This window comes from Spodoptera frugiperda, chromosome 1 (genome assembly GCF_023101765.2).
Source record: "Spodoptera frugiperda isolate SF20-4 chromosome 1, AGI-APGP_CSIRO_Sfru_2.0, whole genome shotgun sequence".
Classification (NCBI taxonomy): Eukaryota; Metazoa; Arthropoda; class Insecta; order Lepidoptera; family Noctuidae; genus Spodoptera; species Spodoptera frugiperda.
The window spans coordinates 694,090-707,850 of record NC_064212.1 but is presented as its reverse complement, the minus strand read 5'-3'; the positions used below and the strand labels follow the sequence as shown (position 1 = coordinate 707,850).

The following is a 13,761-nucleotide window of genomic DNA, read 5'->3' as shown; positions in this document are numbered from 1 at the left end:
GACTCAGCTAAGCTATGTTTTTTATGAAAAGATGCGTGCTATGTATGCGTGTTTATACATACGTGCTATGGTTGCGTACCGTGGATGGCTTCCCTACTATCGATACATCGTATACTCGAGCTGCGTATCTTCCTCGCACAGCTACATAGCTTAGTATCGATGGAAACGGTCACATAGTTTCACAGCTTAGCTTATTTCTTCGTAGCGTAGTTACATAGCATATCTCTGGTGTAACATCTCCGGTTTGCCTACTGATTGCAACGCATATATGAGATTAGACAATCATGATTGATGATCAACCTCGAGATATCGTGAATAATAAATAATTGGTCAATTATTGAAACAAAAGACAAATGAACTAAAAGATTCCGCGCGCTTCATATAGCCATGAAGTTTCCAATTACTTATACTAGGGCCCACGTACCTGTTGCCTCGGTTAGATACAGCCAAGTCGCTAGCACTTAGAACATTAGTTTGTTCAGGGCTTGGTCGCGAGGGGGCGCTGGGGCGGCGGGCGTTGGGCGGCCCGCCGGTTACAGGCAGATTTGGGCGGCAAGAGAGGGCAAAGAGTACGTGAGATGTAGAGGCGACTGCTTGTAGTGGTGTGGACTGTGTTGTGTGTTATTGATAGATAAGAAAAATATAGCTTTTAGAGTTGATTAAAAGAACAGATTCTGTTATTTATTTTCATATCCGTACATTGATACAAAGTACTAAACTAGTTATCTATAATAGGTTGAAAAAAAAGTTACCTATTAAGTTATTTTAAATAAATTAGTAAAACAGCATAGTAAACCTTATTCGAATATTGAAAACAACTGGTGAGACTCGATCGGGACGTTAATATATTATTAATTCACATACAATATTAAAAAAGAATTGTTTTTAAAATAATCCCTACACAAAAGGGTTCGAATAACCAATTAGCAAACGGAAAGATTCATTTATAAATACAACATAAATTCAACATTCAAAACCCAACCACTTTTCATTCATCAATACATCAAACAAACTCCTTAGTAACAACAGCAAAAATCCTCACAGAGGCTACCCAGAAATAGGCACAAAACTCTTACGAATCAGTTTACCTCATTTCGGTTGCTTACCGGCAGTCTTCATCCACCGAGCCGGCACGATGGGCGCCGACAAGCCGAATGGCGTGGTCAACTACTGCCGAAGACCAGTCCAGAGACCCTTCCTCCAAAGAATCCAGTATGGAATCTGGAATCCAGAAGAAAGAACATTCCTGGGCAGAACTCCACATCGATGGGGTGAGTTTTAAATTTCGAAAAAGGAATTTTGAATTTTAACGGTTTCTTTTTTAAGTTTAGAAACTGTTTGAGTTGTTGAATTTAGAATTAGTTAGATTGTTTTTTTTTTAATTTTTAAGGATTGTATTTAATGTATTTTTTAGTTGTTCGTAAAATAACGAACTTCTCAAAGCTATGCTTTAAATTTTCAATTTGGTGTAAAATTTTTGATATGTTGGATATTCTTTTCTATTCTAATTGTGGCTTTTTTCAATTTACTATAAGTATCTCACCTAATCTAACTTTATTTACTATATCTACTACACGGGAAAAGTATGTGTACAAATCTAGGTTACTGCCAACCCCTTGGGGAATAAAAGGCATGTAATAGTGCGTAACTTAATTGAATACAAATGCGTCATCGGAAGTGACGCTACTGTCCACAAATGTTGTAAAATTGTAGTAGGAATTAATTAAAAGTAGTAGTTTATTTGTTTTAACGTATTACATTGAACATGTGTATCGTATTATTTAGTGAAAAGTTCAATAAGTAAGTACAACGTGGGTAAACACTAGCAAATTAGTTTTGTATACAAACTAGACATTTCGCCTTGAGAGTATTCGCAACACGTGTTTGTTCTAGTAAAATGAAATTACCTGTAAAACGGTTTTGCCTTTTGCATGGGAATAAAACTCACGACCCGATATTTTGGCAGCGTGCTATAATACCATGCGGTGCTATGTCACTCGTTTATGATTCGATCTTTATTTTTGAGAGAAACTCTAAAGAGTGATCAGTGGGTCATCTTAGGGGCGGATTTCGATTTTGCATTAAGATCGGTTATTGAAATCGGCAGTTAATTGATTCATGCATAACATAACTGTAACCTTTAAAGTTGTAACCTCCGAAGGGGTAGGCAAAGGTGAACATTTCTAATACAACACTTGTTACCGTTAAGTTGTTATGTTATCTTTCCTCGTAATTAAAAGGAGGTGAGAGCATATTCCCATAAACCAATCACCATTCTAGGCGCCATATTTTCTTAAAAACATGGCTTTGCTTCACGGTTTTCATCTAAGTCTTTGGTACTTTACGTGACCTTATGGTGGCCCATCCGTATGAATCTACCAATCAGAGAGCCGAACGTCGTCTCGTTTCGTTTTCGTTCAACGTAAAGCAAACTCGTACTAAGAGTATGCTGAGTAGGAACGGGGTGGTTTTTGGTCAGTAAGAGTTTGACACCTCCTGTCGCCTCGCCCAAGGTGAGAGAGGTCATTGGATGATTTTCCCCCCTCAAAAAAAAAGGGTACTGGTGCTTCCACAGTTCCACGCCACCTCGTCTTTCACTTGTTTAAAGACAAAACAAATGAGGATATCTGAGCTCTTTCTGTTCTGAAATACACTTCTGTTGCTGTCTGCAAATGTTTATGTATACGTCAATTTATATAGTTTTATATTGGAAGATAAACATTGGTCAAGGATTCGATTCCCGGCGTTTGACTATAAATCTAGTAGCGACATGTTTATTTTAATTTTTGCTGTAGGTAAGTAGATAGATACCTATTTTTGTATGGGTAGGTATATTAATAAAGTCTACTGGTTAAATAGTATGGCTATGAAAACATAACATTACGATTATTATTTTAAAATCTATACCTAATGTGAAAAGAGCTAAACCATCGGGCATGCTGGCAAATTGAGATGTCGTAATGACTAATGACACCAATAGTATGATAATATAATACTACCTACCAGTAAACCAGTAAAAAAAGGCGTGATGATTTTTTTTTGCAGCGTAAAAACAGTACAACTTTATGATTTCAACACATTCAGACAATTTATACAATGACCTCTGCCTACCCCTTTTTCTCTGCGGACGATCTAACGGTTTACAGGAGCTCCTGATCAATGATGGTAGTAGTCAGTAAGAGTCACACAGTTGTGTTGTATTTCGTTATGTGAGTGAGGTTACCGGAGGCCGAATTAACTCTTCTTCCCAATCCCCCAACAACCCTTAAATTCCTAATCACCAAAAGGCCGGCAACGCACTTGTAACGCTTCTGGTGTTTCGGATGTCCATGGGAGGCAGCGATTGCTTACCAGGTGATCCGTCTGCCAGTTTACCGGCTTATATCATAAAAAAGAGTCTGACACTCTCTCTAGCCTCACCCAAGGCGGGAAAAGTCCTTGAACGATTTTCCTTTCTTTGATAAAAAGCTGAATCTTACATTTGATAGTTAAACCAAGCGTTACTGAGTGTGTGAGTGTGAGTGAAGTGAGTGCAATTGTGAGAGTAATTTCAATGAATCACGTTCCCGAGTTATTTTCGATTTTATCCCCATCATAACTGATCGGTTTTCAGCACGTGAAAACTGAAATTACTTACGAAATCGCTTATGTTCGTTCGTGGCTGAAATGAGATTTGTATATAAGAGGGGGATTTGCTTAAATTCGTTGGCAAATTCGAAAGGTGCTACTAAATTTTATTAATTCAAGGAGTGAGCTATTATAGAACAATTTATTATCTTGTGTATATCGGTTATAACGTAGACGAAAGAATGGGCGAACGAAGTTATGGGCAATAACTGATAAAAAACTATTAAGTCATTTAAAGAGAGATAGTATTAAGTCACACAGAGGCTTGTTACACACGTTAATATTATAACTTTTATAAATGTGCATTGCTGGGAACAATTCCTTTTTTTGGCATGCATTACTCTACTGTAATGACAAAGGCAAAGGTTTAACTAAACATTGTTAAAACTAAAATAGAACCATCATATAATATCATAATGTGTCATAGTGGTCAAACTCTGAGTTTTAGGCAGAAAAAATGTGTTACAAACATCACGAAGAAAACAAATTCAGTACAACATCGACCGCTACCAATATCCTATCTATCAATAGTATATCTTATTATTGGTTACTTATTGGTAGTACTCCACACGAGGCGTCCTAACTCCTACCATCAATCGTCGGCAGTACTGCATTACCGCGTCACGTCGTAAACTTGTCCGCAAATAGGAGCCGGCCTCGGCAACAAAATACATATGTATACCAGTCTATACTGGTATTTACTAGTCTATATTGGTATTTTCTTACTTCTACTCTGTACTAGGTTAAGGGTAAGTCATGGTGGGTATTGATTGTGAGCTGAAACGACGGATTTGGGTTTAAAAAAGTTTCAGAGATTCATAACATTACACCATGCTTTAACTTCAGCTTTTAATAATCTACTGTTAGATTAGGATGACTTTACCAACTCTTTTTTCTTTTTTTATGGGGAGTAAATCATCCAATGACTCCTCCCGCCTTGGACAAGATGAGAGGCAGTGTCAGGTTGGCTAAAAATCACCCCGTTTCTAATCCTGCTTTTCGAACGGATAACCTGCTAGGCAATCCGCAGCACCTGTGGTCTGTCTAGCAGGTGTCTAGTGGTGGTCTGAATCCTTTACCGAATCAGGATTAGGAGGATTTGTAGGCGGGTTGGAGATTGTAGTTTTAAAGGTTCAGATTTATCAGAGATTAGTAGGTAGTGATTCCAAAACTATTCTTCTCTATCATTATCATACGCGCTAAAAATCTAAATAACTTCGGCATTGAGGGAAGGGGAGATTGAATCCAATCCATTCATGACGTAGGCATTCTACGTAGGCAAGTTTCTAAAAACATTTTAACTGTTTCACGCTACGTAGAATCGCAATAAATGTACGATTAGATATGTTCAGCATCCAATATCTTCACGCCAACGATATTATTTGTATATAGTACAGTTGTGTATACGAGTGTAAATGTTACTACTTGTGTTTTCATTAGAGATAGCACTTTTATGATGATTTCACTGACCATTAAACTTTGTTAGAATGTGACTACGTAAGTGAGTTGTTTTGTTTTTATTACTTACTGTGTAGTTTCATTTGTATTTGTTAGAAAGAGAATAAGGTTGCTAAATGAATGTCCATTTCATTCAGTTCCGTAATTTTCTTTAATAAAGTATTAGATATTGCAAACCAATTTAAGAATGATCGATTAATATTTTAATTATAATATTTTCTTTTTATTTCTTTTAAGGTATTTTTAAGTTGTAAATAATTTAGTCATATTTATTATTAAATACACATGTTTTTTGTCAGACTGCTTAATATGTCTGATTCTAATATTTTCAATCAATTATGCCATGTTACACACATAGCTATTTAATTAAATACATTTCCACGTAGAAAGTGGACGAACAAATACATACGATGCTAGATACTATTATTTGTCCACAAATGGAAAGAAACCGTCGTCCCCACGGTATTTTCCGCTCCACACACTGTTTCCGCGAACTCCCATGGAACTGGCCGGCCGTTCAATAATTCATGGTTTCCAGTAAATCCTACAGGTATTCAGGGCTGCTTTAGCAAATAGAATTCGTTAGTGGAACAATGCTCTCGGTTTTGTTATTTAAAGTTTTTTAATAATATTATAATTATTTAATAAGTTTTTTGAATAACTCGCTCTTATAAAAAATGTGAATGTTTTTTGTTTGGATGTTTATCCGTCAATCACGTTGAAATTACTAAACGGATTTTTATACAATTTGGTATATAGACAGAGTAGGAGCTGACTTAGGTGATAGGATATTTGCGCCGCTGACAGAAGTTAGTAGATAATAGGAACTGTTACGTTGTTTGTTAAATTGACGCCACAAAAAAAATAGAATATAGGTAGCTACGTACCTATCAACTTATATTAACCTTTTAGCGAAATTAATATACTCTGCGTACTTTCTACTTAATTGCGTGGCCTGTACTTGCTCGTGTCGTTTCGCTCTATGAGTGAAGTTACCATCTACCCGACAAGAAGGCCAAGGAGGCAATTATGACTCCTTTAGTGTTATTGCTATCCGTCCACAGGCAACGCTAATTGCTTACCATCAGGTGATCCGTCTGCGCGTTTGTCACCCTTTCCCATTAAAAACTCTTTATAATAAGGAATAAGTAAATAATCTGCCTCGTTGGTCGAGTGGTCGCAAGTGCGACTGCCGAGCACGGGGATCTCGGGTTCGATTCCCGGGTCGAGCAAAGTATTACTGGGATTTTTTCGGTTTTTCGAAATTTCTCAGTAGTAGCACGGAGTCTGGAATTGTGTCCAGTTTATGGCAATAGGTTCCCCCCTATTACATGGAATTTACAACACAAAAATGGTGAAAAGTTGGTGTACGTGCCATAATGTGCATCTCTGCCTACCCCTTCGGGGATAAAGGCGTAACGTTGCATGTATAAATAAATAATGACAGTTAGGTTGATTAACTGCAGTAGGTATGACATTAGTCCTGCCACCCCTGATGGCCGTGGCTCGTGACGTAGCGTCCAGTGTAAACAATGCGTGACCGGGTTGCGCCCGCGCAGGCTATTTCAGCCATCTTGGCCGCCATCTTAGACGCCATGTTAGCTCTTTATTGGAAACTGCACATTTTACGGACATGTGTAGTTTACAGTACTATAAATACATGGTCTAAAGGTGTTGTTATTGGTGAAGCTATTTTCTTTTATAGGTGATTGATTTTCAAAGATTGTTTTAGTGGCCAAGCCAAGTAAGTGCGACTGCTGAGAATAGTGGCATACGTTCGATTCTCGGGTCAAATATATATATAATACGTGTGTAATTGTTTCATTGGTCAGTGGTGGCAAGTGCAACTGCCATGCAAAGGGGTTTCGAGTTTGATTACAATGTCGGGCAATTTAAAAATGATAATTGTCATATTAACAAGAAATAAAGTGTGTCCGGCATATAGAATAATAGCTGTATAATTGAAACTTATTGTGTATCTAATGTACCTTCACGCTTTTTATCCCGAAGGGGTAGGCAGAGATGCTCATTAAGGCACGTAATGCCGCTATACAATGTAATGTATCTAATGCTTTGGGAAATAAAAGGCCTGTTACTATGTATTTGTTACCAGCTGATTTGAATACTAAGCCAAGTAGATCCCATCGCTCGGCTTACGGAGCTCCGTCAGTGATTGCGTCACTGGCAGAGATCGTAGCTTAGCAATGATTTCCTCCGGAGTGAGCACGGAGTGTAGTAAAATATATTTCGGTACAAGTGTATTAGTTTTATGGCGGTGTTTCCATGGCGTTATGGCGACCGTCTGCTTCTTGAAAATCTTTGGTGAAACCTTCGATTAATGTTTGTCTGAAAGTTTTCTGAAGGAACTTCGGTTTTTTTGAAGGGGTGCTCCAAGTAGTATGGAGTCCGTATATTCATGCACGTTTAAAATATTTTTACCTTCGAAGGAAGGCGTGATTAATTAAAACGTGTCTGAATGTCAGTCACTGTGACAGCCACTTTCTATCAGTTTTGTTAAGTTATAAGACACAACATTTAGAAAAGAAACAACACATGAAATGTCATAAATTGTCTTTTAAGTAATACTTTCCAGTTTTTTAGTTCGTTTCATACCACTTTTTGGAGGGGGAAAATTATTCAATGTCTTCTGCTGCCTTGGGTGAGGTGAGAGGGAGTGTCAGACTCTTATACCCTAAACACTACCCCATTTCTACTCCTGCTTTTCAAGCCAAAGCCTCGGTAACCCGCTACTTAGTCCGCAGCGTTTCATACCACTTAGCACTTTGTTATTACGAGTAGAGCCAACTAATCAAAGTCGATAAGTTACTCAATGCGTATGCGCCGCGCCGCTAATTGTGCGATCAAACAACGTTCATTGATCTATTTGTTTTGACTATTATTGTCAATTTGTACTACATTTCATTGAAAGATCAATTTATATGCAATGTTCCATATAAGATATACACTGAATAAAAACATTGATAATTGAGATAGGAACAAAAAAACCCAAAACAAATGACCTCTGAGTTTGTTTCGGCATTTCTTCTCAGAGTAGTCGGATAGGAAATGCCGGCCTCATCTAGCTATTTGAAATATTGACGTGTAAAAGTGTTATTTTATAATCTATTTACAGAAATAAATATCATTTATCATTTATCATCAAGTATTTCAAAAAAATTAGTAACAAAATAACATCTGTTATACGTATGTAATACTAATTTTATACACTGTCCATAAAGACTATTTTTTTAGTTCTATTCACAAGATTGGTTCTCCTTATTTAGTGTAGATAGATATATTGTTTCGATTTGTAGCCGCGCGCTAGGGAGCACAGCAATTGATATTTAACTGGAAAGTTAAAGGGTTAATTAATGTATGTTCCAGGTGTGATAGGGCTGATCTACCTGGTGATGTACATCTGCATCATCATCTTCTTCTCCATCTGCATGTGCGGTCTGCTCGCCAGCATGGATGAGAAGATCCCCTACTTCACGCTCGCTGACTCCATCATTGGTAAGTCGTTCAAGGAGAACTCGCCATCGACCCATTTCCATCCCCATCATATAGATGGTTGGCAGGCCACAAGTGTGCGCTTTTCGCGCAACTTTCTGCCTCGCACAGCAAAACTGTGGCATGAGCTGTCGTCGGCGGTATTTCCGAACCGATACGACCTTCAAACCTTAAAGAAAAGGCATACTACTTTAAAAAAAAAGTAGTATGGTAGGCCGGCAACGCACCTGTGACTCCTCTGGTGTTTCGGGTGTCCATGGGCGGCGTTGATCGCTTACCATCAGGTGACTCGTTTGCTCGTTTGCCTCCTATTCCATAAAAAAAGAACTTTCTTTCCTTTTTCGAAAAACAAAGGTTTGTTGATTTGTCTGGCTCTCTACCATTAAATGATATAGTGGCAGAAGTGCACATTAAGACACGTAATGCCGCTGTACTATGTACACCCACTTTGTGTTATAAGTCCTAGGTAATAGGGGCCTAGTAGTGAGCCTATTGATGACAATAGTATATGGATACTGGGCACAATTCCAGACACCATGCTACTACTGAGAAAAATATAATAATCCCCAACAATACTTTACCCGACCTGGGAATCGAACCCAAGACCCTTTGCTTGGCAGTCATTCTAACTAACACTCAACCAACGAGGCAGTCTTTTAATAAATTTTTTTCCAAGAACAAATTCCTTGATGTATACGTACGTAAGGGAAATATTTAAATCAGGAATGTTTATTTGACTCACGCCGTAGGAGCATCCGTCAAAAGTTATTTAAAAACATATTTTAAGATGTTAAAGAAATGGGTTCAAGGATGCGCTTTGCAAAACTCTTCGAAACGACTTTTATACTGTTTACGTTACATTTATTTAAAACGTTTTACTAGTACCTAGAATAGAATATGTTAGTATGACTACTTATAATAATATTAGGAGAGTAATGGCAGGCTATCAAAATATATTGTTTGGTTTTGAAAAGAAGGAGAAAGAAGCATAATGGATTGGTTATGAGAATTGTGAGATGATGGCTGATCGACGGGAATGGTAAATATAATTACTATCTGGAGATAAATATTATATTATTGTTCTTAAAAGTAAGTTGTGTTTACACAGTCATTCTGCCGTTAAGAGTTTTAGTAAGACAATTACATTTAAAAATTGGTAATTGAAAATCCTTTTCTCTGTTAAATTGTCCTTCTCAGTGCTTTTTTATGAGGGTAATCCATCCAAAGATTTATCTCGCTTTGGGTGAGGTGAGAGGGAGTGTCAGACTCTAACCGACTTAAACCACCCCGTTCCTACTCCTGCTTTTCGAGCCGGAGTCCCGGTAAACCCGCTTGGCAGTCCGCAGCTCCGGATCAGGGCCCTTCTCAGTGCAACAGCGTATTTGTAAGTGACATACTCATGATGGCAATCTGCATGCTTCCAGGAGCCAACCCCGGCATGGGCCACAGACCCATACTGTTCGAGGAAGGAGCTCTCATCTGGTACAAAGCTGACAACGAAACTCAAGTCAAGAAGTATGTGGATAACATCAACCAGTTTCTAGCGCGTGAGTAGATTTTATTTGGAATTTTTACTTTAGAATAATACGTAACGGTAAAATATGCTCAAGAATATACCTACATGAAACTTCAAAAAATATGACGAACCGCTTCGAGAAAAGAGCCCTTGCGCTTCGCTTGGCTCGTCTTGGCGGGGGCACTCCCGTGCCCCCAGATTATTACCTTCGTTCTTGGTATACTAAGTTTTAAAATCATTTCGAACATTTACATTTCTGCGAACATGAGGCTGCTTTTCCACCAGATATGTGCTATGCTCCGCTGCGTTTGGCTTCCACCAATCATATTAATTATTGATACATATAGATTAGCACTGGTGGAAACGCACTTATATGGAATGATGCGTACCATGTATGGCTTTCCTACTATCGATAAAGCGTATAATCGAACTGCACATCTTATTTGCACAGCAACATAGCTTAGTATCAGTGGAAACGGTCACATAGTTTTACAGTTTAGCTATTACATCTTCGTAGCATGGCTACATAACATAGCACATCTCTGAAGGAAAAGCACCCTTACTCTTCTATGATCTGCCAAAATATAGAAAACTGATGATTTGATCCAGCATCTAGCTCAAAAAGAGACACTCACTCATCAATCTTATGGTTCTGTTTCCAGCATACAACAACAAGAGCTTGTTAGTGAACCAGGGCGTGAACCAGCGTGAGTGTGGTGACGTGAAGCCTCCAAGAAATGAGGTCTGCGCCTTCAACACCACCACCAACTTCGGGCCCTGCTCCATGGAGAACAACTACGGATACCCCAACAAGACACCCTGTCTTATTATCAAGTTGAATAGGGTGAGTGGAACTATTTTGCTTTAGAACTTGTTTTATGGTATAAGCCGGTGATCCGCCTAGTCGTCTATTCGGATCACCTGATGGTAAGCAATCTCCGCTCTCACCCATGGTCACCCGAAACACTAGGGGCGGTACAAGTGTGTTGCCGCGGCCTTTTGGAGGTTAGGAATTGAATGGTCGTTTGGGGGATTTTCTAGAGACCTATTAAAGAATATGTATCAGATAGGATCAACTAAATTAATGATCAAAGAAAACGAATAATGAAGAATTTTATTCAAAAAGGATTGAATAACAGTAATACCCATTAGGGCACGATGAGATTAAAATTGCAATACTTTTTGTGGCATGACTAGGACAATCCAATGCTAGCTGCTGCAGCTTCCATACTTTGAAGTATCCCTAATTTGTGTTCTTTGTTACAGTTATATGACTGGAACCCTGACTTCTACGACGATCCTGGCGACTTACCACCTGAGATGCCACCTGATATAAGAAATTATATCGTGAACGCTACTGCACAGGAAGTAAGCCAATTTGTTATATTAATAAATGTCAGTCTAAGTTAGATCTTAATGTAATACAAATAAAGGTCAGCTTAAATATAAAAAAAATAACAACAAAATATTCAGTTGTAACAAAAAATTATAAAATATTCAATACAATCACAAATATAAATAATACAATAAAATAAATATAATAAATGTAGAACAGATAAACTAATAAAATAATGTACAAAAATATACTTATATGTAAACACCTACTAAAAATACAAACATAATAACAATAGTACCTATAAATACATTGAAAAGGAATATGAATACTTGAGCATAAACAAATAATTCTATACTTATATACAACGCCTTCCGCTCTTCTAATTTTCTAATGTACTATTTGCTGTGCCCATCAGGGTCCACGATTGCTATCATGTTATTTATATTACCATCTTATCTTTACATTGTGGATTTACAATAAAGAATTATGAATTATGATCTAATGAATACGGTGTAAATAAAGCTTCACTATATTATATCTTTCCTCCAAATTTTTCCAGCGTCGCAAAGTCTGGGTGTCGTGTATGGGCGAGCGGCCAGCTGACGTGGAGGCTCTGGGCGAGGTGAAGTACTACCCCTACCCTGGTCTATCAGAAACCTACTTCCCGTATGACAACACTCCAGGATACCTGAGCCCACTGGTGGCTGTGCAGCTACTGAAACCTAAGCGTAAGTGTCCTCCTGGATAACAAAACACATGTTATGATTAGAAGTAACAAATAGAAGAATCGCTTACTTCATACACACACACACACACACAACGTCACGCCTTTTATCCCCGAAGGGGTAGGCAGAGGTGCACATTACGGCATGTAATGTCGCTACGTACACCCACTTTTCACCATTTGTGTTATAAGTCCCATGTAATAGGGGGTGAGCCTATTGCCATATCCTGGACACAATTCCAGACTCCGTGCTACTACCGAGAAATTTTCGAAAAGCCGAAAAAAGCCCAGTAATACTTTGCCCGACCCGGGAATCGAACCCGAGACCTCTTGTTCAGCAGTCGCACTTGCGACCACTCGACCAACGAGGCAGTCTACTCATATCATATTCTCGCTTACTTCATATAGATATTTATTTAACTGTAGGTGTTTAAATAAAACAACCAATATATTCCTATTATAACAGATCTTCAATTTTTGTTTATTTTCCAGTGCATCAAATAATAAACATCCGTTGCCGTGCGTGGGCGCGCAACATCATCTACACGGACAGTCTGAAGGATAGATTCGGCTCCACGCACCTGGAGATCATGATCGACTGAATGGGACCATTGCTGCAGCATAGAGGGCGGGAGTGTGTAACCTGTGTTGATGTAGTGTGGGGGCTTAGAACTAGATGGCGTTGTTATAAGTTTTTGCAACTAAGTTGTAGACATACAGAGACCTGGGAGGAAAATTAATGATTATGTTTGTTGCTAGACAATACTCAAGACAGGTTACAGTCTCCTTAGTTTAAGCTCTCTTAAATTAATTAATGTGTAGAAAAAAGTAGTAAAGGAAATACTATCCTATGTGAAAATTAGTGTAACAACAAAATAAAAATAAATAATTAAAATGAATGTACTTAGGGCTGAAACATATACACAATGACTGAATTTATACTAGAATTTTGTTATAAAATATTTTTGACTAACGATGATGATTTGTGATCATGGAAAAAGCAATAGCCAACAAATATTAGATGTACAAAACGATGACTTACCGACGTACTCAGAGACACTTAATGGTAACTTAACACAGCCGTTAGTAATTAATTTCGGAACAAAATCGTTACTAGGGAATAGTTTAAGTAATGAGTACGGCAGTAACTTAGTTGAATTGCTATTTCAATGACTGTTTTAATCATTGTTTATTGCATGCATTATTTAATGGTTCAATGACTCTTATCAGAGTTATCGAAAACAACAAGACAAGTACAATTTTAAATATACAAAGTGAAAATATGAATTAACCAATTTATCCTCTACAGAAAGAAATATTGTACTTACCTCATAAGGACATTTGTGCTGTAATTGTAAATGAGTACTTAAATAGATTGTGATCTAAATGGTAATCACTATTTTATTTCAAACCCTAATGTCTACGGTATACAAATCGCAATTAATACGTATATAACGTTATAACGTATTCAATTTCTTTATATTAAAGTTTACTCGCACCTCTTGGCTCTCATCATCATCATCAGCCTGTTCAGAGCCCAAAATCCAGCAGTGTCTTCCACTCTCATAGAGCTCTCTAATGGCACGCCAC

The 13,761-nt window shown here is 37.9% G+C and overlaps 1 protein-coding gene across 1 annotated transcript; it reads left to right on the top strand.

Annotated features, from left to right (window-relative positions):
* Positions 1 to 1,103: 1,103 nt before the first annotated feature.
* LOC118273378 (sodium/potassium-transporting ATPase subunit beta-2) lies at positions 1,104 to 13,564 on the top strand. The gene is made up of 7 exons (XM_035590314.2): positions 1,104 to 1,271; positions 8,470 to 8,598; positions 10,020 to 10,142; positions 10,774 to 10,955; positions 11,378 to 11,479; positions 12,007 to 12,175; positions 12,664 to 13,564. The coding sequence occupies exons 1-7, from the start codon at positions 1,136 to 1,138 to the stop codon at positions 12,771 to 12,773; spliced, it is 951 nt and encodes a 316-aa protein (XP_035446207.2). The 5' UTR covers positions 1,104 to 1,135; the 3' UTR covers positions 12,774 to 13,564.
* Positions 13,565 to 13,761: the final 197 nt, after the last annotated feature.